A 26,040-nucleotide genomic window follows, 5' to 3' on the forward strand; every position below is an offset into this window, starting at 1 on the left:
ATACTAAAGTTACATAGAAAGTTACAATTTTTATATTTATAGAATTACAGGAACAACATCAAGATAATACACCATAGTAACCAGGAATTTATGAAATATTAGTTTTCTTTTTTTTTTCATTAATCAGTATTTTTAATTATGGTTTTGTGGGGTACAGTTAAGGGTTAGGTGTACAATTACGTTTCATTCAGGCACCCTGTTGATAAGAGGTGTTTTCCCATCCCCCGATAGATATTTGCTACTGTTAATCCCATCCCCCTCCCCCCCATAGTTTCCCAGTACCATCAGTCATTTTCTTATAGTATTTCATTGGATGTTCAAGGTCCATTATATGAGTGAGAACATGCGATATTCAGCTCTTTGTTTTTGTGAGAGGTCACTCAGTATTATAGACTCTAGTTCCATCCAGGTTGCAGCGAAATTCATGATTTTGTTCTTTATTATGGCTGCGTAGTATTCCATCGTGTATATGTACCACATTTTTTTAATCCAGTCCTCTTTTGATGGGCAGCATGGTTGTTTCCAGGTTCTTGCTATTGTGAACAACGCTGCGATAAACATATGTGTGCAGGTATCTTTTTTATAGAGTGATTTGAGGTCTTCAGGGTATATTCCCAGTAGGGGGATTGCAGGGTCATATGGAAGGTCAATTTTTAGAGCTTTTAGGAATCGCCACACTGCTTTCCACAGAGGTTGCACTAGTTTACACTCCCACCAACAGTGTAGAAGTGTTCCCTTTTCACCACACCCTCTCCAGCAGCTGTTATTTTTTGAGTTGTTGATAATTGCCATTCTGACTGGAGTTAGGTGGTATCTCAGTGTGGTTTTGATTTGCATCTCCCTGATGATTAGTGAGGTTGAGATTTTTTTAAAAGTAAAAGTTAAGGATATCTTCTCTAATTATATAACTGTAATGGGGAGTAAATGTGCCTATTTAGGAACTAAATCCTGACACTCTTCATTTAAATATCCTTTATTACCATAAGATGGCTCTTGACAATAATCATGAAAGGCTTAAAAAGTATTAAAATTAGATTTTATTGAATTAGTAGTAAAGTAGGCCAAAGCAACTTTCATTGTATTTCTAGGAACCAGTGTAAAAAATGAAAAATAGATCATGAAAATGACTGAAAATAATTGGATTTTAAAAATTTATAGCATAATCTTCCTGCTGGCTTTGTGTATTCAAATATTAAGTTAAACAACTCATTTGAGGCCGGGCTTGATGGCTCAGCCTTTAATCCTAGCACTTTGGGAGGCCTAGGCGAGTGGATTGCCTGAGCCTGTGATTTCAAGACCAGCTGGGCAACTTGGCAAGACCTCATCTCTACAAAAAGTAAAAAATTAGCTGGGCATGGTAATGCACACCTGTAGTTCTGGCTACATGGAATGCTGAGGAGGAAGGATTGTCAGAGCCCAGCAGGTTGATGCTGGGGAGGCCGTGAGTGTGCCACTGCACTCCTAGCCTGGGCGACAGAGTGAGACTTCAACTCAAAAAAAAAAATTCATTTGTAATGGGATTTAAAATTATGTGGTTGAAAGGGAGGTTGAATGTTAAATGGACTGGAATATCTGTTTATTTCTTATCACCTGGGAAATACATTATGTGCCTGTTGTAACCTAACTAAATAATCTGATTAAATTAAGATATAAATAAGTAAAATTTAGGAATTGATGGGCTATCATTATAACTCACAGCATTTTGAATGATAATTGACATTGCTATAGTATAATTCATGTCTTGTGAATTAATACATATGTTTTAGTATGGAATAGTGCCTTCTTTAGTTACTAATAAGCAAAAGGTAATAGTTGGACCACTCTTTGTTAATTTGGACATAGAAGAATGACCTAAATTTCTTGATTGGATCATATTTAACTCAAAATCATTAATAATTCTGATTTTTTTCTCTTGAGTAGGGTATTCTGTTTCTTAAGATTTTTCTGACTGAAAATAATAGCTGAAAAGTTTTCAACTGAATTTCATAGCAGTCTATTATTATATGTGATTTTGTTTTTTATAAAACCTAAGGAACCAAATGAAGTACCTTATAGGAGATAAACAGTGATCCTCTGTTTTCGGAGATCATTCAGGTCCTCCAAATAGAACTTTTGCAAAGATTCAATGCCCTATATCTATGTCATCTATTTAAAAACTGAAACATAAGTGTACAAATAGCTTTTATAGTGAAAATTCTAAAGCAGCGAGCAAAAACTAGAAGCAGGGCAACCAAGTTAACAAACTGATAGATATTTCCTTTTTCTTTTTGGGCCAGTGTTGTCCAAGTTGGCCCTGATAATATACACACATACTAGAATATCCAACTAAGCCTGTGAATGATTTTCATGACAACTTTTTTGGGATCTAGAACGCGTTTATGTTCCTATGCTGATAGTCTGTAAATGTTATCAAATCGTACCACATATAGTGGTATGTTGACTCATTTAACATTTATTGATTATTTTAAATACTGACAACAGATAATACTGTGATTGAGAACTGTCTACATATCATTTCCCAGAAAGTGTTCTTTTAAGACTAGTTTCTTGAGAGACACAGTAGACAAAATATTCCAGGTCAAATAAAGTTTAGGAAAGCATATGTAATATGTTGACCCACCACTACCACCAGATTCACAGCATCTATTAGCATTTTAAAGGCTCTAATACGTTTTGGTGCAATAAAAAGGAACAATTTAGGATTTCTCCCTCCTCTTAATTACTTGATATATAAGTCTGCAAGTCAGATCTACCATTTCCATAGAATATGATTTAGAAAATCTTGATACAGTATAATGTAAAAAGTATTTTATTTCTTTGATTAAGAAATTGACTATTTGATTTGTATTTTGAGTTATAGAGGTATATGTGTATAAAGAATGTAACTTGTTAAAAACAAGTATATAATGAAGCTATGTCTACTTACTTTTCTAAAGCTGAAATTTCTGTTTTAAAAGTATTCAATATTCAACTAAACTTTTCCCCTTATTTTTATTTTTACATTTCTAAAATGATTGTAGGATGACAATCTAATGGATGTCCTACAGCTGCTTGTTGCATTAATGTCAGAACATCCTAGCTCTATGATTCCTGCTTTTGACCAAAGGAATGGGTTACGGTAAGAGTTAATATATCAAGAGTTTTCATATGTTTCATATAAGGCATTGGTTTGGAAATGTTGGAAAGTATTGTTTGATCTTATATTATGAAGTGAGTATAACATGGAAAGAGTTAAGATTTAAGATCTATTTATGTCATGCATTATGTTTTTGAATAAATCTTTAGTTAGAGAGGTTATATTCCTACTTATTTGTGAAGACAAATAAATCATTCTAGTATTTTGTATGGTGAGTGCTCTTATAGAGCTATTGTATTGTTAAATTCTTCAGCAGAATTATCTTTAGGTCCTAGAATAGTAGTATTCAATTGTGATCCATTGAGAGAGGGAGGGAGGGAAGGAGGGAGAAAGTAAGGGAGAGTGAAGGAGAGGGAGAGCTTTTTAGTATCTTTTCATTTTTTTCTCCCCCCTCCCCCGTTTCTTTTCTTATAAGGACACTAATCCTGTTGGATCAGAGCCCCACCCTTATGACTTCCTTTATCTGTAATTATTTTCTTAGAGGCTCTATCTCCAAAGGTTAATGATAAGTCTTCAACATACGAATTTTGGGGTACTCAAACATTTAGTTCATAACAATCATCAACACAAAAACAGAATACCTGGGTTTTACATATGAGGAAGTTTAACATGTTTTATTTAATGAAAAGGTTTCTGTGCCACAAAAGTGTAACAACCACTTTGCTGGATGGTTGATTAGCTACGATAACTAATTTAACCATCTAGTTATAATAAATACCCCACGTCAGTCCTCTATTAAAAATTCTTCTTTTGATATCTTTCAGTGCTCCCTCTCTACATAAAAAGTGATTTTGTTATACTTAAGGGATGTATTTTCAGAATTCTTCAAGAGAAACAGAATAGGACATGTGTGTGCATGAGAGAGAGAGAGATTTATGAGAGTCCAAAGGCAGTCTGCTTGACTGAATTTTCTTTCTCTAAGATGATCAATCATTTTTCTGTTAAAACCTTTAACTGATTGAATTAGGCCCAGGCACATTATGGAAGGTAATCTACTTTATTCAAAATCTGCTGATTAAAAATGTTAATCTTATCCAATACTTTCAAAGAAGCATCTAGAATAACATTTGATCAAATATGTGGATATGTGACCTAGCCCAGTTGACATATAAAGTCAACCATTGCAAGGGATAAAGTCATTTATTTATAATTAGTCTTTTTATTATTATTATTTTTTGAGATAGGGTCTCGCTTTTTTGCCCATATTGTGGTGCAGTGGTGTGAACACAGCTCATTGTGGTCTCAAATTCCTGAGCTGAGCTGATGTGATCCTCCTGCCTCAGCCTCTTGTGTAGGTGGGACTACGGGCATGTGCTGCCATGCCTGGCTAATTTATGTTTTAATTTTTTTTGTAGAGATAGGGTCTCGCTATATTGCACAGTCTGGAATTTGTAGTTTATTTATAGTTTTACCACCAAACAGAAAGTATTCTTTATATTCCCTCACTAGTTTCTTTCTTTTTTTATTTTACTTTTAAATTTTTTATTTTAAAGATGTGGAGTACAGTTCAGGGTTAGGTATATAAATGTTCATTACACAGGTACCCTTGTTGATGGGTTGTGCCCTCCCTTTCCCTGGCAGTTTCCCTCAACTGCCAACCCCACACCTCCTCCCCTGGCAGTTTCCCACTATTGCCAATCCCTTACTTATAGTATTATGATAATTGTTCAAGGTCGGCTTATGAGTGAGAACATATGGTACTCTGCTCTTTGTTTCTGTGATAGGTCACTGAGTATGATAGACTCTAAATCCATCCAAGTTGCTGCGAGGTCCATATGTTTGTCCTTCTTTATGACTGCATAATAGTCTGTCGTTCCCTCACTAGTTTCTAATACTTGTTACTTTGAAAAATTTCAAGAAACTTGCTGTAAACATGTATGTAAAACTATTTGTGTGTACATATGTTTTCATTTATTTTGAGTATATACCTAGGAATGTGATGACTGAGTCATATGATAGGCATATTAACACAAAACAAACTGGGCTTATAAATACTTATTAAATTATTTCTTTTTGTACACATTTCATATCTATTTCAGAAAAAGTTAAAAGGTTTATGTAAAGAATTGGCAGTTGTTTTTTAGTATGTGTGTATGCCAGAGTATCTAATTATATAACTTTATTTGTTAGCATTTATGTGGCTGTACCTCAGTGTGTTTTATAATTTAGTACGGGATTTTTCTACTTTTTATTAAAATAAAGGTTGCAAGTTAGTAACATAGACATTTAAATATTAGTAAGAATATTAGCAAGAAAAATATTTATAAGAAGTATTTTTATTCTATTCAAAGTCCAGGCAATGAAACTCTGCTTCAGACTTCTAGTTTTAGTGTATGAGCTCCTGGTTCAGTCTTTTCTCAGTTTCATCAGGTCTCTGTAACTTCACTGTCCTTCCTTGTGGCTAACTGATCTTAACATCCATGTCTTGCAATTTTTTTTATTCCTAAACTTCACTGACCCTTACTGCCATTCTATATACGTTTTCCATTCTTGTTTTAAAAATCTAGACCTTTTCAGCACTGGAATGTTTCCACATCAGAAGTCTTAAACTCTTTCATCACAACCATGTTTTTCCTTCTTTTTTTTCATTGTCACCTTTTCCAGTGTTCTTCAGCCGTTGGAAAACTTTTGTCCCTTGATCTTTGTGTTTGTATCTGCCATTTTTTACTTGCTTCCTAGGCTGGTTGTTGTCTGGAACTGGTTTCTAATGAAAGCTCCCTTTTGCATTCATCCTGTGATAGCTGCTCTTGAGAATTCTTGTTCAGTCTAGGTAGGTACACTCTCAATTAAATCTTAGCTGTTGGGGACAAATCATGTAACTGTCTGTGTGTGTTGAAACTTGTATAAATTCATGATCTTAAGTCAGCTACACTGACATTGCTATAAATTATTTTATTTCTTCAGATAAAATTTCAAATTTTTACAACTCTTCTTTCTCAGCAGCAACAGCTATTTCTGTCTTTTCCCCCCAAAGGTGTATGTTAGAGCCCATTCTTTCTTGGTTACTTCTAGTACAGTAGTGGATAAGGTCTTCTTTCTGTCCTTCCTCCATTGCTCTTTTACTTTTTCCATACCTTCTTTTGCTGACTCTTTTATAATCATCTTATTTTATTTTTTAAGTCATGGTCTCACTTTGTCATGTGTCACGATCATGGCTTACTGCAGTCTTAACCTCCTGGGCTCAGGTGATCCACCTGCCTCAGCCTCCTGAGTAGCTTGGACTAGAAGTGTGTGCCACCACACCAGATAATTTTTTAATTTTTTTGTTGAGACAAGGTCTTGCTATGTTACCCAGACTGATCTTGAACTCTGGGCATCTCAAGTGATCCTCCCACCTTGGCCTCCCAAATTGCTGGGATTACAGGCAAGAACTGCCATACCGGGTCTTGATTTTATAAATAAAATTTTGTTGGAGTATAACCACTCTCATTCTTTTAAACATGAGTTTAAATATATTTCCTGCTACAACCACAGAGTCAAGAGTTGTGACAGAGGCAATATGACCTGTAAAATGTAAAATTACTATTTGGATCTTTACAGAAGAGTTTTCCATTTTCTTTGCTAAATAAATGTTAGAGGATTTATTCCTTGACTGTATGAAATCTTTTCTTCTCGTGTATTATCTCAGGGTTAGATAAAACTGTAGCAGAATACATCTTTGTAGCTATGGAGTTTGGGTTAGATTTATTTTAAAAAAGTCTTGACTATTTAACATATTATCTTGACATTTACTTGAGACCATTTATTATCATTTCAAAATTATTTCACCCAATGTAGGATTTACCAAGCTTTGCCAGTATCAGTTTTATTTTCAGTAGCTTCATTGTGGCATAACTGACATACAATAACTGCACATTTAAAGTGCACAATTTGTTAAGTTTTGACATATGTATACATCTGTGAAACTATCACCAAAAACAAGATAATGACAAATTTGTCATTGCTAAAAGATTTCTCATGTCCCTCTGTCAACCCTCCTTTTTACCAGTCCCTAGGATGGCACTGATCTGCTTAATGTTGCTATAGATTAATTTGAATTTTCTAGAATTGTATATAAATGGAATCATACAGTATGTAGTCTTATTTGTCCAACTTCTTTTACTCAGCATAAATTATTTTCAGAGTCCCCCATATTGTTGCATGCATCAATAGTTTATTCCTTTGTATTGCTGAATAATTTTTCATTACATGTATGTATATACCACAGATTGTTTAGCTAGTCGCTTTTGAGAGACTTTTGATTCCAGTTTTTGGCACTTGAAACAAGCTTTCTGTGAATATTCATGTGCTAGTATTTGTATGGAATATGCTTTCATTTCTTTTGATTGTATACCTAGGAATATAATTTAATCTTTTAGGGAACTGTCAGACTGTTTTCCAAAGTGATTGGGCCATTATATATTCTCACGAGCAGTGTATAAGAATTTGGCTAAGCCGGCTCGGTGGCTCATTCTGTAATCCTGCGCCTTGGGAGGCTGAGGTGAGTGGATTGCCTGAGCCCGCGGGTTCGAGACTTGCCTGGGCAACTTGGAGAGCCCTCATCTCTATAATAAATCAAAAATCAGCCGGGCGTGGTAGCCCACGCCTGTAATTCCGGCTACTTGGAAGGCTGAGGCGGAAGGAACGCCGGAGCCTGGCAGGTCGAGGCTGCAGTGGCTGGGAGCAGCCACTGCACTCAAATCTGGGTGACGGAGTGAAACTCCAACTCAAAAAAAAAAAAAAAAAAAGAATTTGGTTAGTGTGGTGTGGTGGCTCATGCCTGTAATCTCAGTGTTTTGGGAGCTGAGGTAGATAATCGCCTGAGGTCAGCAGTTCAAGACTAGCCTGGGCAACATAGCAAGACCCTGTCTCTACAAAAAATTTTTAAAAAATAGGCCAGGCTCGGTGGCTCAGCCTGTAATCCCAGCACTTTGGGAGGCCGAGATGAGTGGATTGCCTGAGCCCACGGGTTTGAGATCAACCGGGAACTTGGCGAGACCTCGTCTCTACAATAAATAAAAAATTAGTCGGGCGTGGTAGTGCACGCCTGTGGTTCCAGCTACTTGGAAGGCTGAGGCGGAAGGAAAGGATTGCCGGAGCCTAGCAGGTCAGCACTGGGGTGGCCGTGAGCATGCATGCCACTGTACTGCAGCATAGGCAATGGAGTGAGACTCCTAAAAAAAAAAAAAAAAAAAAAAAAAAAAAATTAGCTGCACATGGCGGCATGTCCCTGTATGTAGTCCTAGCTTCTTGGGAGGCTGGGGCATGGAGATCACTTGAGCACAGGGCTTTGAGGTTTCAGTGAACTATAATTGTGCCACTGCACTGCATCTTGGGTGAAAGAGTAAGACCTTTTCTCTACAAAAAGCAAAAAAAGAACTTCACTTGCTCACTAACACTCAATTTGGTCAGCTTTAACTAACCATTCTAATAGGTGTATGGCAGTTTCTAATTCTGGCTCTAGTTTACATTTCTCTAGTGATTAATTATGTCCAGAGTCTTTTCATGTGCTTATTTACCATCTGTATGTGTTTCTTTGGTGAAATGCTCAAATCTATTTTTAAAATAGAGGATTTTTTTTTTTTAATTATTGAGTTTAAGTGTTCTTGTATATTCCTGTTTTAAGTACCTTGTTTGGTATGTGCTTTGCTAACATTTTCTCCCAGTTTGTGGCATATATTTTAGTGCTATGTTGGGGACTTCTAAAGCGTAGTAATCCTTTTTTTTGGGTTCCTAAGTTTTATTCAAGAACTCCTACAAAATATTGAAGATAAAATATGGATTATTATATTGGTATCATATTTAAGAAGTTTTTGCTTAATCCTACTTCACAAATATTTTCTTCCAGAAGTTTTATAGTTCTAGGTTTCACATTTTAGTCTATGAGCCATTCTGAATTAATTTTTGTTCCATGATTAAAGGTATGAGTGAAAGTTTTTTTGGCTATCCAGTTCTTCTGGCAACATTTTTGGAAAAGATTATCCTTCCTTTACTAAATTACCTGTATACCTTAGTTAAAGATATCGAATATATATATATTCGATTATATATCAAATATATGTATATAGGCCGGGCTCGGTGGCTTAGCCTGTAATCCCAGCACTTTGGGAGGCCGATGTGAGTGGATTGCGTGAGCCCACAGGTTTGAGACCAGCCCGGGCAACTTGGTGAGACCTTGTCTCTACAATAAAATAAAAAATAGCCAGGTGTGGTAGCAGGTTTCTGTAGTTCCGGGCTACTCGGTAGGCTGAGGTGTAAGGATTGCTGGAGCCTAGAAGTTCGACGCTGGGTGGCTGTGAGCATGTATGCCACTGTACTCCTGCCTGGGCGAAGGAGTGAGACTCCAACTCAAAAGAAAAAAATATATGTGTGTGTGTGTGTGTGTGTGTGTGTGTGTGTGTGTGTGTATGTGTGTATGTATATATTCTGTTTCCTTTATTTTTCTGTTGACATGTTTGTTCATTTTGATGACCTCATCCCAAACTATCTTGATTATTATAGCTCTCTCTTTTTTTTTCCTTTTTTTTTTTTGAGTCGGAGTCTCACTCTGTGGCCCAGACTGGAGTGCAGTGGCCGCTCCCAGTTACCGCAGCCTTGACCTGTTGGGCTCCGGCGATCCTTCTGCCTCAGCCTTCCGAGTAGCCGGAATTACAGGCATGCGCTACCATGCCCGGCTGATGTTTTTATTTATTGTAGAGATGAGGTTTTGCCAAGTTGCCCAGGCGGGTCTCGAACTCTCAGGCTCAGGCAATTCACTCACCTCGGCCTCCCAGAGTGCAGGATTACAGGCTGAACCACCGAACCCAGCCTCTTATAGCTCTCTTAAGGTGAGATAATGTGAGTCCCCCAAGTCTGTATTTATTTTTCACAGTTGTTTTTGCTATTTACATTTCCATATCCATTTTAGAGTTGGGTTGTCAATTTCAACCAGAAAGCCTGTTGGGATGTTATTTGGGATTAGATTGAAAATATAGGTCACTTGGGGAAGAAACAAGGACTTAATAATATTGATCCAGTATTGATTCTGAACCATGAATATGGTATCTTTCCATTTGTTTAAGTTTCCTTTAATTTTTTTGAGCAGTGTTTAGTAGTTTTCAGTATATAGGCTTTATATGTTTTCTGTCAGGTTTATCTTTGAGTAGTTAATATTTTCTGATGCTATTGTAAATGATATTAATATACTTTTTTGTCTGTTCATTGCTACCATTCATAAATTGATTTTATATTTGATCTTGGTTACTATAATCTTGCTGAAGTTTAACAGTTGTTTTTGTAGTTTTCGTCTCATTTTCTATGTACACATTTTGTTTGCAAATCAAGATAGTATTCTTTTTTTTTCTGATCTGGATGTTTTAAATTTCCTTTTTCATGCCTGATTGTAATGGCTAGAACCCCCAGTACAGTCTTGAATAGAAATGGTGAAATGGACAACATTACCTTTTCCTTGACTTTGGGGAGCAGTAGGTAGTCTTTCACCAGTATTTATAATATCATTTATAGGTTTCTTGCAAATGCCTTTTGTAGTAGGATTGAGGAAATTTCTTTCTCTTAGGTTACTGGGAATTTTTTTCCCCCTTAAATCAGGAATGAATGTTGAATTTTTGTTGAATTTTTTTTTTTGCATCTACTGATCATATTGTTTTTGTTTTCTGGTTGTTAATATGGTGCATTTCATTGACTGACTTTTGAATATTAAACTATTTCCTAGAATAAAATAATTTGGTAATCAATATTATTGTTTTTATACAATTGTTGGTTTCAATTTGCTAAAACTTTTAAAATAATTTTACATCTGTACTCGTGAGTGTTAATCGGTTTGAAGTTTCTGGTTATTGTAACATCTTTGACTAGTTTTCACATCAGAGTAAACACTGGTCTCACAGAATGATTTGGGAAGTATTCCCTACTCTCCAGTTTTCTGGAAAAGTTTGTATAGAATTATTATTACTTATTCTTTAAATGTTTGCCAAAATTTACCAGTGAGCCTGTCTAGATGTTGAATTTTTTTTTTTTTGGTGGGGATGTTTATTAGCATACATTCAATTTCCTTAATAGATATAGGGCTATTTAGGAGATCTGTTTGTCAGTGAGATTTAACAGTATGTATTTTTCAAGAAATTGTTTGTGTTATCTAAATGATCAAATTTATTGATATAAATTATTGCCTTATTTTCATTAGAATATCTGTAGTGATGTCACTTCTTCCACTTCTGATATTGATAAATTTGTTTCTTCTTTTTTCCTAATCAGTCTAGCTACAGGTTGATCACATTTATAGATGGTTACTGTGTTGAGATCTTTCTTCTTTTGAATATGGTCATTTAGTGCTATAAATTTCTTCCTACATACTTTTAGTTTCATCTCATTTTTATTTGTTCAAAATACTTCATATTTTCTCTTCTGAATTTTAAAAAATATGTTATTTAGAAATATGTCCCAGAGATTTGTTTTTAATTTAATTCTACTGTGGTCAACAAGCATTCTTTGTTTAATATGAATCCTTCTAAATTTATTAAGACTTGTTTTAGGGCCCAGAATATGGTCTGTCTAGGTAAAAGTTCCATTGCAAGCCGGGCTTGGTGGCTCAGGCTATAATCCTGCGCCTTTGGGAGGCTGAGGTGAGTGGATTGCCTGAGCCCGCGGGTTCGAGACCCGCCTGGGCAGTGAAACCTCATCTCTACAATAAATAAAAAAAAAATCAGCCGGGTGTGGTAGCGCATGCCTGTAATTCTGGCTACTTGGAAGGCTGAGGCTGAAGGATCGCTGGAGCCCAGCAGATCGAGGCTGCGGTGGCCAAGAGTGGCCATTGCACTCCAGTCTGGGCGACAGAGTGAGACTCTGACTCAGGAAAAAAAAGAAAAGTTCCATTGCATACTGGAACATATATTCTGATGTTGTTTGGTGGAGTGTTCTATAAATTTCAATTAGGTTAGTTTGGTTGATAATATTCTTTAAATCTTCTGTACCATTACTGATTTATTATCCACTTGGTCTATCACTTGTTTAGCTATGGTCATTGAAATCTCTGAATATAATTTTTTTTCTTTGCAGTTACATTATTTTTTCTTTATGATTTAAAAACTCTGTTATTAGATACATTTATATTTATGATTGCTATGTCTTCTTTGTGAATTGATGTTTTTATAATTATATCATTTCCTTTTTTAATCCATGGAAATATTTCTTCATCTGAAATCTACTTATTTAAGTGTTTATATAGTTATTTTGACTTTCTTTTGCTTTGTGTTTATATGGTATATATATTTTTTCATCCTTTTACTTTTAAGTTGTCTATATTTTTATGTTTAAGTAACTTCTTATTGATACAGTGCTGTGGTTAATTTTTGTTTTTTAAGTTGGAGTCTCACTCTGTCACCCAGACTGGAGTGCAGTGGCCGCTCCCGGCCACTGCAGCCTCGACTCGCTGAGCTCCCGTAATCCTTCCGCCTCAGCCTTCCAAGTAACTGGAACTACAGGTGGATGCTACCATGTCCAGCTAATTGTTTTGATTTATTGTAGAGATGAGGTCTTGCCAAGTTGCCCAGGCGGGTCTTGAACCTGCGGGCTCAGGCAATCCACTCACCTCAGCCTCCCAAAGCGCAGGATTACAGGCTGAGCCACTGAGCCCGGCTGTTGTGGTTAATTTTATGTATCAACTTGACTGAGCCTTGGTGCTCAGATGTATGGCTAAACATTTTCAGTGTTTCTGTGAAAGTGTTTTTTTAATGTGATTAACATTTATGATAGTGGACTTTGAGCAAAACTGGTTACCCATCATAATGTGGGTGGGCTTAGTCCTGTTAGTTGAAGTCCTCAGTAAAACAAAGTCTGACCTGCCCCAAGGAAGAAGAAATTCTGCCTGCTGACTCCCTTTGTACTGGGTCTGCAATTTTTCCCTGCATCTCCGCCTTTTCTGATCTACCCTGCAGATCTAGGACTTATCTATCCTCCATAATTGCATGAGCAAATTTCTTAATATAAATCTGTCTCTTATATCGTATTTATGCATCCTGCTGGTTTTGTTTCTGGGGTGAATCCTGGCTTATACACACAATTTACTTTTATGTTTTATGTTAATCAACTTTGACAAAGTCAGTCTTTTTGGTGTGTTTAGACTATTTATGTTTAATAGTTATTGATATAGTTTTATTTTTCTTTTCATCTACCGTTTTTTACTTATTTTCTGTTTGACCCAGTATAATTTTTTTTGTTTCTCCATTTTTGTGTTCTTTGTCAATGTTTGAATTTTTAAAATATTCTTTTGAAATTTATCTGTTGAGTTTTGGGTTTATCGCATTGTGTAGTTTTTTCAGTGGTTGCTCTACAGATGTCAATATATATACTTTAACAATCTACCTAGAGTTAATGTTTTACTTCTTCAAATAAAATATAGAACCATTGCAACTATGTTGATCTTTTAATTGCCACTCTTGCCCTTTACTAATCTACATACTGTAAGCCTTCTAGATAGTGTTATAATTTTTACTTTCACTAGTTATATACAACGGGGACCGCCCAGAAAACTGGAATTGCCTTTTGGAGGGTGAGTTCCTTGTAGTACGCTTGGGATTTGTTCCTCCGGATCAAATGGTCAACCAAAGTTTTTATCTGGATGTTTTGAGAAGTTCGCATCATAATTTCCAGAGTTTTGGCAAATAGGCAACTGGTTCTTCCACCATGACAATGCATCTTCCCACACGGCACTGTGTTCAGAAGATTTTGATCAAAATGGCATGACCCCTGTGCCCTACCCTCCCTATTCACCTGGTCTCATCCCAAGTGACTTTGTCTTGTTTTCCTGGATGAAAAAAAATCCTCAAAGGAAGACATTTCACCAATATGGAAGAGGTGAAACACAAAACAGAAGTACTGAAAGTTCCAAAACTGTTTTGAGCAGTGGAAAAAGCATCTCAATAGGTGAATGGAGAGTACTTTGAAGGTGACTGAAGTTTAAACATGTAAGAATAAATACACAATTATTAATAAATAAATTTCATTTTTGAGTCTCTCTTTGTATAGTTTAAAGGATTTAAGAGAAAAAAGGCTTTTACTTGGATTTAGCTATTTACCATTTCTTTTGCTCTTCCATCATTTCTGAAGAACGTCTTTTAAGGAAGAACTAATGCTGAACAAGAACTTGTTGAGCAGTTTTGCTGGAAATAATTTGATTTTAGTTTGTCTTCTGAAAATGTCTTTATTTGGCCTTTATCCTCCAAGTATATTTTTACTGCATGTAGAATTCTGTGTTTGTAGTTCTTTTAATACCTTGAAATAAGTACTAAAAGGTGTGTGTGTGTGTGTGTGTGTGTGTGTGTGTGTGTGTGTGTGTGTGTGTGTGTGTATGTGTGTATGTATGTATACTTACTGTTAGTTGTCTCTGTGGTTTCTAATGTGTAATCTATGGACATTGAAATCTTTCCTTGTTAAATAGAATATGCTACATTTCTGTACATACTTTCAACACATTTTCTGTAGCTTTCCCCTTTGTAATTTTTTTTTTTTAAATAAGGATTGGGATTTCACTATGTTGCCCTGGCTGGTCTTAAACTCCTAGGTTCAATCATCTCTTCTGCTTTAACCTCCTGAGTACCTGAGACTATAGGTGCCTCACTGTGGCTGACTCCCCTTGCCCTGTATATTCATTATGGCTTTCTTTGTAATTATAGCCAATTTTGAGAAATTTTAGTTCCTTATTTTTTCAAATTTTTTAAATTTCACTTACATCTTTCTCCTTTTATTTTGGATCTCTAAAGACATGAATATTAGATCTGATACAGTTGCAATACTTCCTAAACCTCTGTTTAGTTTTTTTCAATTTTTTTTCAGATTGTATTTTGAGTATAAGAACCTTATATGTATAATAAATTGACTTTCAAGTTTATAGACTTTTTCTTTGCCTTTTAAACTTTGATGTTGTACCTATCTTATGCATATTTTATTTCAGATTTTACACATTTGAAGTCTTAAATTTCAATATAGCTCATTTTTATAGTCTCTTTTTTTATGAGTGCTCTTTTTCTTTTATTATTTTTAATTGGCACATGTTGTATATATTTGTGGTGTGCAGTGTGATATTTCGATATGTGTTTTTAATCTATAATGTTCAAAGCAGGATAATTAGCATCCTCTATCACCTGCAACACTTATTATTTCTTTGTGGAGAATTCTTTTTCAGTTATTTACTGTGTTTACCTTTATTTTCTGGAGCAAAATCTTGTGTATAATTCCAACATTTTGCTCATCTCACCGACATTTGTTGATTGTGTTTTCTCTTGAGAAATGATCATTTTTTAAGATTCTTTGTATGTTGAGTGATGTTGTAATGTGTCCTGAATATTGTAGGTATTACCTGTGATAAACCCTGGACCCTATTATAATCCTCTAACATATTTTATTTATTTATTTGTTTTTAATAGCAAGTGGTCAACCTGTTTAGGATCAGTCTGCAAGTTCTACCTATCTGTGTGTGCTGGGCTTTCCTCACATATGCTTCATCTAGAAATTAGGCTGAGAATTGGGTGGTAATTAAAATCTTATTTCAGTTTAGAAAGATGGTTATTCTGGTTCGGTCTTTCCCACACATGTTCATCTCTTTAATGAGTTTAGGGCTTCTGTCAGTGTTTTGGTTTGTTTGTTTGAGACAGGGTCTCACTCTGTACCTAGGCTGAAATGCAGTGGAGCCTTCAATCATGGCTCACTGCAGCCTCAAACTCCTGGACTGAAGTGATCCACCTCTGACTCTGAGTAACTAGGTTTGCAGGTGTACACCGACCTGCCCGGCTAATTTTCAAGTTTTTATGTAGAGATGTATCTTACCACGTTGCTTGGGGTGATCTCAAATTCCCGGCCTCAAGTGATCCTCCTGCCCTAACCTCCTAGAGCACTGGGATTATAGGCATGGGCTATCATGTCTGGCGATTTTGTGGGTTTTTACACAAATGTAGAAAATCCTTTTCTTCTGCTCTCTCCTGTTTAGAACTCTCTTCTCATCTCCTTTTTCTAGAACCCATTTTTTAAAGTTTTTCCAACTGGAAGCATAATTTCTCTCAGATATTTAGCCACCTGAGCTTCTGACATCTGACTCTTGAATCAGGGGGCCACTTTTGTGTCTGATTTAATAGAAAGAAGGAAAAATGCGACTTCCCTCCATATGGACAGTTTCAAGTTTTAACTCTCCTATACAATGCATCTGCTTTTGTTTAGTCTTCAGAGTACTGTTTACATATTTCTCTTATAATTTTAGTTGTAATTTTCAAATCAGAGTGACTTTAGTGGGCTCATTCCTTTTGGTTGAACCAGAACCCGCTGTTGATTTTGTATTTTTTTAAGTTTATCTTTTATTAATGGTTTTACATTAAAGTATTATAGTATATCCTTTCCCTTTGGTGGGCTTTTAAAATTATTTCTTATAAGGCATATCTGCTAAAAATGAATTTTCTCAGTCTTTGTTCATCTGAGAATACTTTTATTTGCCTTCATTTTTAAAGAATACTTATGCTGGTTATAAAATCTTAATTTAGGGCCGGTTTGGTGGCTCAGTCTGTAATCTCAGCACTTTGAGAGGCCGAGGCGAGTGGATTGTCTGAGCCCACGGGTTTGAGATCAACCTGGGCAACTTGGTGAGACCTTGTCTCTACAATAAATCAAAAAATCAACTGGGTGTGGTAGTGCATACCTGTAGTTTTGGCTACTTGGAAGGCTGAGGTGGGAGGATCGCCTGAGCCTAGCAGATTGACGCTGGGGTGGCAGTCAGTGCACCACTGCACTCCTCCAGTCTGGCGATGGAGTGAGATTCCAACTCAAAAAAAAAAACAAAAAAAAAACCTTAATGTATAGTTTTTTTTTCTGTTAACATTTAACTGTCATTACACTGACTTTTGGGCTTTATTTTTTCTGATGAGGTGACAGTCATATTGCTGTCCTGTACAAGGAGGAACTTCAAACACCTGGAATTATTTATAAAAAGTTGTGTATTCTTACATGTTTAAATTTCAGTTATTTTCAAAGTACTCTTAGTTAGGTGTGATGCACCTATCAAGATGCCTTTGCCCACTGCTCAAAATCGTTTTTGAACTTGTCAATTTTGATGCCTTTCAGTGCTTCTGCCATTTTTTTGTTTCATCTTTTTCACATCAGCAAAAAAAGGTCCCTCAGAACAACATGAATAGGATACGTGGGGCATGGGGTCAAGCTGTTTTTTCCCCTTACCCTGTGTGGTGTTGGCAGGTGCACTCCTAAATCACTCATCATGAAATGGGAAAATGCATTGAAAAATCTCCAAAAAAAAATTTTCTAAAGCCAAACACAATGTCTTACAACAACGCTAACTGCTGCACTGATGCTGATGAGTTCCTCATACACTTATCTAGCAAAGGAAACCTGATCTAGAAGAGGCCGTACCTCCAAAAGATAACTTCTGTTTTTTTGGATTCTCCATAATATATCTGGAATTCTTTTTCTCTTGATGCTTTTAGTGTTTTTTTTTTAAACTGTCTTTGGATTTCAGCAGACTATGGTTGGTTTGGTTGTGATTTACTTTGTTATTGTCCTTTTGAGGTTTATTGAGTTCTTAAATTTGTAAATAAATGTTTTTTCATTAAATTTTAGAAGTTTTTGTTGATTTCCTTAGATGTATTTTTTTGGTACCATTTCTCTCTTTTTAGGCATTCTCATTACCCCTGTGTTGGACTACATTGTCTTACAGGACTCTGAAGGTTGATTATTTTTTCCACTTTTTCTCTGTTTTTCAGATTGTGTAATTTATATTGATTTATGTTGATCTCTTTCTAAGTTCAGATTCTTAGTTTTGCTGTCCACGTTTACTGTTGAGCACCTCTAGTGAATTCCTTTTTTTTCCCTTAAATTGTGCTTTCTGTGTCTAGAATTTTCATTGTCTTTTTTATAATTTATTGAGATTTCCTAATTTTTAAATAATTGTTAATCTGTTTTTGTTTAATTTTTTGAACATGTTTTCTCATTTGTTGAACATATTTATTACATGCCCTTTAAAGTCTTTGCTAAGTCTAACATTTGGACTATAAGAGTCATTTTTGATTATTGTCCTTTTCCTGATTAGGGGTTATATTATTTTTGTTTCTTTGCATGTATATTGCATTTAGTTGAAAACCAGACATTTTGGATAAGGATTACAGCAACTCTAGACTTTGTTTTTCCATGGCTGTTGATGTTTGTTTGGTTTTAAATGACTTGCCTTGTTTAATTTGTAGTTTCTGTCTTCTCTATGGTCTGCAGCTTCTGATTTTTCTCTGCTCAGTATTTTACTTTTTCTTTTTTCTTTAACACAACACTCTTAGGGTTTCCTATATTTCTACATGTCTTAGAGGTCAGTCAGTGATTCAGGTAGAGGCTGTGATAAAATTCCTTCAGCCCTCTGCTGGTTGATCTGTGGGTGTTCAGGGATTTCACTCAAAGTTGTGACCACCTACGTTGTCTTCCTTGCCTTTCTTTTTCAGTTAACCACACAGGTCTCCCCTGTACATAGGTGCTTTCCCAGTCAGCTGGGGATGTGTGAAGTTGTTTCACTACTTCTATGGTTCTCTCATTTTTAACATCTCCCAGTTAGTATCTGACTAGTTTGCTGTTTACTCTGAAGATAGCTTTGGTCCAGCAAAGCTGCTGGTTTCTCCCATTAATTCTTGACTAACTCTGACACTTTTAGTTGGACAATTGTGGTTTTCAAGTCTTACCCTGAATCATGTTTGCCTCTCTGAAAGTAACACTGCTGCTTTTTACTGCCCGTCTCAAGCTACAGTTCTCATCAACTAAACTAGGGTGGCAGTAATAGGAGTAGGCTCATCAACAAGGCTACTAGCTCCTGATTTTCTTACCTGAATTTTAGGAGCTCTCAAAAATAAATGCTTCTCAGTCTTATTGAGTTTCCATTGCATATGAAAATCTTGTTTAGTTTTATTCCCGTCTTTTTTTATGGAGGGAAAATGCTGATTGTCATGTTGACATTAATGGATGTTAGTCCCCCTATTTTAGTTTTATAGTATATTTTAATTTTTACTACTTTCCCACTCTTTATTACGATGAACAAACAAAACATTTATAAATTGGATTAATATATAGAAATGTGAAGAATTAGTCACATTTAGATGCAATTCAGTTACTTTCAAACTCTGAATAAAGAGATTTATTAAATACTGTATTAAATAGATTAAAAATAACTTGAATGATGGGTAGTTCCTTTAAAAATCTAATTGGAGTTCTGTGAATATATTCTTTGGGGGCAAAAACTCAGGATTACATTTTCAAATTGTAGATTTTCTTTCTTGATGACTTAAAAAGAGAGAAGGTGGAAGGGAGGGAGAGAGAGAAAATTTAAACTAGGTGCAATTTCAGTCCTGTTTGTTATTACATTGGTACCAAGTATATACTACCATAATTTTTAAAGGCCAACACGAAAAGAACAGAGGTAAATTTAGTAAGAGTTCCACATTAACTTAGTTAAATGGAGTATGAACACAGTCTCCAGTGGAGAAAATTAGAGGGAGGACAGTGCAAGATGATATAGGAATGCCAAACCGTGTCATAGTCATTAATAGCATTTCCAGAGTATAAGTGGCAAATTAACTTCTGTCAAAGGATAGACATTTTAACATTTAATTGTTAAATATAAATTTTTCTTTTTCACGAACTCATTTAAACATTATCTCTGATACTGCACTTAGGTCACCATTTTGGAGCACTGACCCTTCCTTGGAAGTGACTGTGTTTTCTGATTCAGAGTCAGTCTCAGCATATGCCCTGTTTAAGATGTTGTAGATTTTTAATTTTGAGGTTCTAGTTTAATGAATATTTTTAATATCTGTGAATAGATTAAAATACTGTAAGCATTCAGATTATCTTTTTGAGTATTGCTGTTGCCTGAATTATATTTTCTTTATTGAAAATATAATAGAGTACATACTGTAGTATATTGCAATTAAAAAATATGTATATCCATATACATTTCTTTAGTCATATAATCATGGTAAAACAGATTACATCAAAATATTCCCAGATTTCAATATTGTTTGTTGCAGGTCACTTTTATTATCTTCCTTATACTTTTCTCTATTTCCAAATAGAGAAGTGTATATATATGATATTTATAAACTATGATTAGAAAAATATGTAAGTTTCATTGAAGTACTGTAGGATATTTTTTTCTCTAATGTATGAAGTGTGTGTGTGTGTGTGTGTGTGTGTGTATGTGTATCAAGTAAGAACCAACTTTGGTCAAAAAGCAAAGTAGACCCAATGAACTTTTATAAAATTTACTGCTTATGTAAAATAAACAAATTGGATTCTGCTTTAGTTAGAAATGTTCATTTAAAAAATTATTGCAGGGTACTTATTCAGTTTATAGATTTAATTCAAGTTCTTTAGATCTCATATTATTAATCTTAGTAAAACATTATTTGAAAGTACTTAGTGGTATCTAGAGATTATCTTTTGATGAAATAATTGTGATTTTTAACTAGATATTTGTTAATTTAAGCTATAGGTAGCATAGTTTTGTGGTATATTACTGTGTGTAGGTTTAAACCAATATTAAACTTACATTAATATTTCTTTTAAAAAGTTTAATTTTTGTTTTGTTGAACTTAAATTATTAAAGAAAAACTTACAGACAATATTAGTGTTGTCCTAGTGATTGATTGTTAATAGTTTTTGTAGTAAGACTTAAAAATTTTTGAGGAAAAATGGCTGATTTCCGATGTGTCTTTTTATGAGATTACAATATGATATGGACCTGAATGCTTTCAATTCATGTTTTAAAAGGAATTAAACTTCTTTTTGTATAATTAAGTTTCCTATTAATCACTAGAAGTTTTAGATCTTTCCTTTTAGTTCAGAATTCTTTCATACTTACTAAACATTGAATTTTTTTTTATCTAGGAGAATATTGTTCCTTTTGAAAGTAATTATAAAAGTTTATGATTATTGTTTTTGTCCTAAATGTTTATGAGGAAGGGACTACTATAATGAATCAGTTGAATTTCACTGTCATTATACTTTGCTTATGCGCAAGTCAGAAGGTCCCTATAGATTTTTAAAATATAAATTGGATTGCTATATAATTTTTGAGTATGGAATATGAAATTTATTTTTAGTGGTCATTTAGTTTTAACTTTTTTACTTTTGGAATTCTTTTATTTTCTTTTTTTTGGTACACTACTCTTCCCTGGTAGTTTCCCACTACTGCCAGTTCTGCCTGTACCACTTCCCTACCCCAGTAGTTTCCTACTACTGCCAATCCTTTTTTTATAGTATTACAATAGTTGTTCAAGTTCTGCTTATGAATGAGAGCATATAATACTCAGTTCTTTGTTTCTGTGATAGGTCACTCAGTATTATAGACTCTAAGTCCATCCAAGTTGCTGTGAAGTTCATAATTTTGTCCTTTGTGGCTGTGTAATATTTCATCGTGTTATAATTATTTCTGATTATCGTTCATTACTAGCCTGTTCTCTTGTTTTTCATGGTGATAATTATTTACAAACTTAAATAATGTGCTACCATTAAACAATGTTTTCTTTACATTAAATTTAAAAAGTTGGTAACCTCCAAAGGAGATTGTTAAGCTGGTAGCAGTGGAAGAAAATCAGAAAATTAGCTGGGTATAGTGGTGTGTGCCTGTAGTTCCAGCATTACAAGTTGCATATGATTATGTGCATGGAATAGTCAGTCACCTTATTTCCTGCATTCCAGTTTCTCATTTCTTAGTTTTCATTAAACTGAGATAAGCAATTTTTTAAATATCAGAAATGTATATTAAATTTACGTCTGTGTTACCTGAATTTGGTTTATAGTAACATGAAAAAATATATATCTCAAAGTTTTATTTGTGAAAATTATACTCAGAATAGTTTGTTTTAAATATTTATTTCATGCAGTGTTATCTACAAACTTCTGGCATCAAAAAGCGAAGGAATCAGAGTACAAGCTCTTAAGGCCATGGGCTATTTTTTAAAACATCTGGCCCCAAAGTGAGTATGCATGAACTCTAAAATGGACTGTACTATTTATTTTATAAATCCTTGGAATAGCATTTCTATTTTATGGTCCTTCTAGTCTTTTATATTTGTTCATTAAAATGCTGTATAAAATTAATATCATTAATACATATTTTAAAAATAAAATTGAACAAGAATATATAGTTTGTATGTAAAATTATTGGCCAGGAGCAGTGGCTCATGTCTATTATTCCAGCACTTTGGGAGGCCAAGGTGAGAGGATTTCCTGAGCCCATGGGTTCGACACTAGCCTGGGCAACTTGACGAGACCTTATCTCTACAATAAATCAGAAAATTAGCTGGGTGGAGTGGTATGTGCCTGTAGTTCCAGCTACTTGGAAGGCTGAGGCGGAAGGATTGCCTGAGCCCAGCAGGTCGAGACTGCAGTGGCTGCGAGCGTTCCACTGCCCTCCAGCCTGAGCAACAGAGTGAGAGTCCAACTCAAACAATAAATAAATAAAATAATTTATTTGTATATTTTTTGTGAATTATGAGAATTAGGATAAATTGAATTCTAGAAATGATGGCATCTTCATTTCAGGTGACTTGCATCATTATTTGCTTTATCTTTACTAGAAAGCTGATGAAGTAATCTGAATGTTTGTTGCATAGTGTGTTCTGCTATATATGTAACTAAAACTGAAACTCCCAAGCTTATTTTCTTAGGTGAATGAAGGCACTCATTTTCTACTTATTGTTCTTCATATCAGTGTAGTTTATTATAAAAATTAAAAATTTTGGAGGTAGAACAAGTGTTGGTAAACTGCAGTCTTTAGGAATTCAGCTTACTATCTGTAAATAACACTTATATTGGAACACAGGTACAGTAATTTATTTGTGTATTATCTATGGCTGCTTTCAGGATGTTAAGTTGTGATCGAAATCCTGTGCTCCACAAATCCTAAAATATTTACTATTTAGCCATTTGCAAAAGAAGTTTGCTGACCTCAGGGGTAGAGTTAAAATTCATGATTCTTCATTTTGTAAATTTGTGCTTAGAAGGTTAATTTTGTTAAAGTAGTAAGTTTTTAAAAGTTATATTACTTTTTCTTCTACTTTTCCTCCTCCACATTGCTTTTCTGCTTTAGATGGTTATCCCCAGAAGCTCAGTACTAGCAGATAGTAGCGACTTATTTAAATAATTGCTCTGAAGATTTTGGTGGAGGTTTCTGCTGTGCTGTCGCATAGCCAAACTTGTGCTTTTTTTTTTTTTTTTTTTTTTACTTTATACTTATATTGTAGTTAGTATTTCTCTACTTACAGGTTTTGTGGCCATAAAGTTCTAATAGATGCTGATTATAAGAGTAGTTGAGTTGGAATTTGTAATGTGAAAAACATTTTGTGTTTCCTCATCCAGCATGCATACTAAATAGAGCACAGCAAAACTCTGCATTTGATGTTTTTTTTCTGTGTAATTGCAGGAGGAAAGCTGAAGTCATGCTTGGGCATGGATTGTTTTCATTGCTAGCTGAAAGACTCATGCTTCAGACAAATTTAATCACAATGACCACATATAATGTGCTGTTTGAGGTAAGAATGTACTTAGGATTTACTCAGTAATTTCTTACTATTAAAGTGCTTCTTGACAATGTCTAGATAATAAGATCATTTAGTTTTGTAAGGTACAGTTTTGAAATTATTCACATAAAGAAATGGCTGCATTTTCGTAAGTCTGGTATTAATCTGAATTACTAAACAGTATAGTTATTTCTGTTTAAGTATTTCCTCTATTGTATTGACTTATTTGATGACTCCTTTTATAACTAAGTAAAAATAGAGTAATAATAGAAAATGAAGTCATTTATTTTATATGCATAAAATCTTTAGCATGACAATGCACTAAATTTTGATTAATGTCATACTTAGAGTTGGTTAATAGTTATAATATTACAGTGATTTGCTAATGTAATCTATTGTTTTACTTTTGTAGATTCTTATAGAACAGATTGGTACGCAGGTAATACATAAACAGCATCCAGATCCTGATTCTTCAGTAAAGATACAAAACCCTCGTATGTATTTAATATACTTTAACCCAAACTATGTTTTGCTACTTAAAAAGAAAGTCACTGAGATAAACTGAAGGTTGATATTGTTGAAACAGATTGTTAAATGACTATTTCATGAAGAGCGCTTATATTATACTAACTTTATTTGTGTTTAATGTTGAATATAACTTCAAATTGACCTTAAGTTATGTGGTAACTTAAGTTAAATGCTTATAGAAAAAAAAGCTCTGAAGAATTGTATGCAAAAGTTCTTGATTTAATGTATGTTTAGATTTTTAGCAAAGTTCTGATTATGCTATTCAGTGATGTTAGGATAAATTACATGAACCATGGAGAGAGCTTTTATCTAAATTACTGTCAATATAGTAATATACTAAATTGGAATAGAAAAATGTGTCTATTGTTTATGAATGTAGTCTTGTTAAAGTCTTTTCTTTTAATATTTAAAACTCGTAAGCATTTATATAAGTACATTTTTCAGCTTGCCTTTAATAGTCATTAAAATAATTGGTAGGCTGGGCATAGTGCCTTAAGCCTCTAATCCCAGCACTTTGGGAGGCCTAGGTAAGAGGATTGCCTGAACCCAGGGGTTTGAGACCAGCCCGGGCAATTTTGGGAAGATTTAGTCTCTACAATAAATCAAACATCGCTGGTCATGGTCGTGCATGCATATTGTTCCAGCTACATGGAAGGCTGAGACGGAAGGATTTCCTGAGTCCAGCAGGTTGACACTAGGGTGGCCGTGAGTGTGCCAGTGGCACTCCAGCCTGGGTGACAGAGTGAAACTCCAATTCAAAAAACCCCAAAAAACATAAAAAAAAAAAAATTGTAGCGCTTTGAGATGTAATTATTTTTTGTGGTGAAAATGTGTCTATGTATTGGGTATTCTGCTTCAGCTCATTTTAAAAACACATGGTGTAATTTTTCTCAACATTTAGAGAAACATGATGCCGTTATTTGAGAATTAAAAGAAAAGAAAAATTTGAATTTATAGCCATTATATATGAATATGCATTCATATATGTTATATGGATAGATGACTTACTGATGTAAGAATTTTAGACTTTACTGTCTTATTCTGCTTTTTGCTGCTGTAACAGTATATCTGAGAGTGTGTAATTTATTAAGAACAGAAGTTAATTTTCTCACAATTCTGGGGTTGGGAAGTCCAAGATCAAGGTGCCTGCACTTGGTCTGGTGAGGACTGTTCTCTGCTTTCAGGGAAGGCTGAAGGACAAGCTAGCCAAACATTATGTGAAGCCTTTGTACAAGGATTTTAATTCCATTAATGATGGAGAAACCCTTCTGGCCTAATCACATCTTAAAGCCCCCCACCTCTTCATGACATCACATTGGCAACATCTGAATTTTGGAGGGAACATTTTCAAGCCATAGCAATGATCTAATATATTGGCTCAGAAAAGGCAGATAGTACAGTATAGTGATTAAAAATATAAACTGTCAGGTCGGGTATTGTGGCTCACGCCTGTAATCACAGCACTTTGGAAGGCCGAGGTGAGAGCATTCCTGAGCCCATGGGTTCGAGACCAGCCTGGGCAACTTGGCCAGACCTCATCTCTACAAGAAGTAAAAAAATTAGGGCCAGGTTCAGTGGCTCAGCCTGTAATCCCAGCACTTTGGGAGGACGAGGCGAGTGAATTGAGAGAGCCCGCGGGTTCGAGACCAGCCCAGATAACTTGGCGAGATCTCTCTCTTTCTCTACAATAAAATACAAAATAGCCGGGCGTGGTAGTTCTGTGTCTAGTTCCGGCTACTCGGAAGGCTGAGGCGGAAGGATCACCAGAACTCAGCAGGTTGACCCTGGGGTGGCCATGAGCGTGCCATTGCACTCCAGTCTGGGAGAAGGAGTGAGACCCCAACTCGAAAA

At 34.9% G+C, this 26,040-nt stretch overlaps 1 protein-coding gene across 1 annotated transcript in view; it reads left to right on the top strand.

The window, feature by feature from the left end:
* LOC103261089 (lipopolysaccharide-responsive and beige-like anchor protein) overlaps positions 1-26,040 on the top strand; it is a gene marked incomplete at both ends in the record, with an annotated part of 464,304 nt that overhangs the window by 29,312 nt on the left and 408,952 nt on the right. The window contains 4 exons of the mRNA XM_008058703.1: positions 3,021-3,118; positions 22,024-22,116; positions 23,565-23,673; positions 24,074-24,155. Coding sequence (XP_008056894.1) covers positions 3,021-3,118; positions 22,024-22,116; positions 23,565-23,673; positions 24,074-24,155 — 382 coding nt within the window. The remainder of the gene's footprint in view (positions 1-3,020; positions 3,119-22,023; positions 22,117-23,564; positions 23,674-24,073; positions 24,156-26,040) is intronic.

The sequence above is a fragment of the Carlito syrichta genome, unplaced genomic scaffold (assembly GCF_000164805.1).
Source record: "Carlito syrichta isolate Samal-C Ts95f unplaced genomic scaffold, Tarsius_syrichta-2.0.1 Scaffold303603, whole genome shotgun sequence".
In the NCBI taxonomy this organism is placed as follows: Eukaryota; Metazoa; Chordata; class Mammalia; order Primates; family Tarsiidae; genus Carlito; species Carlito syrichta.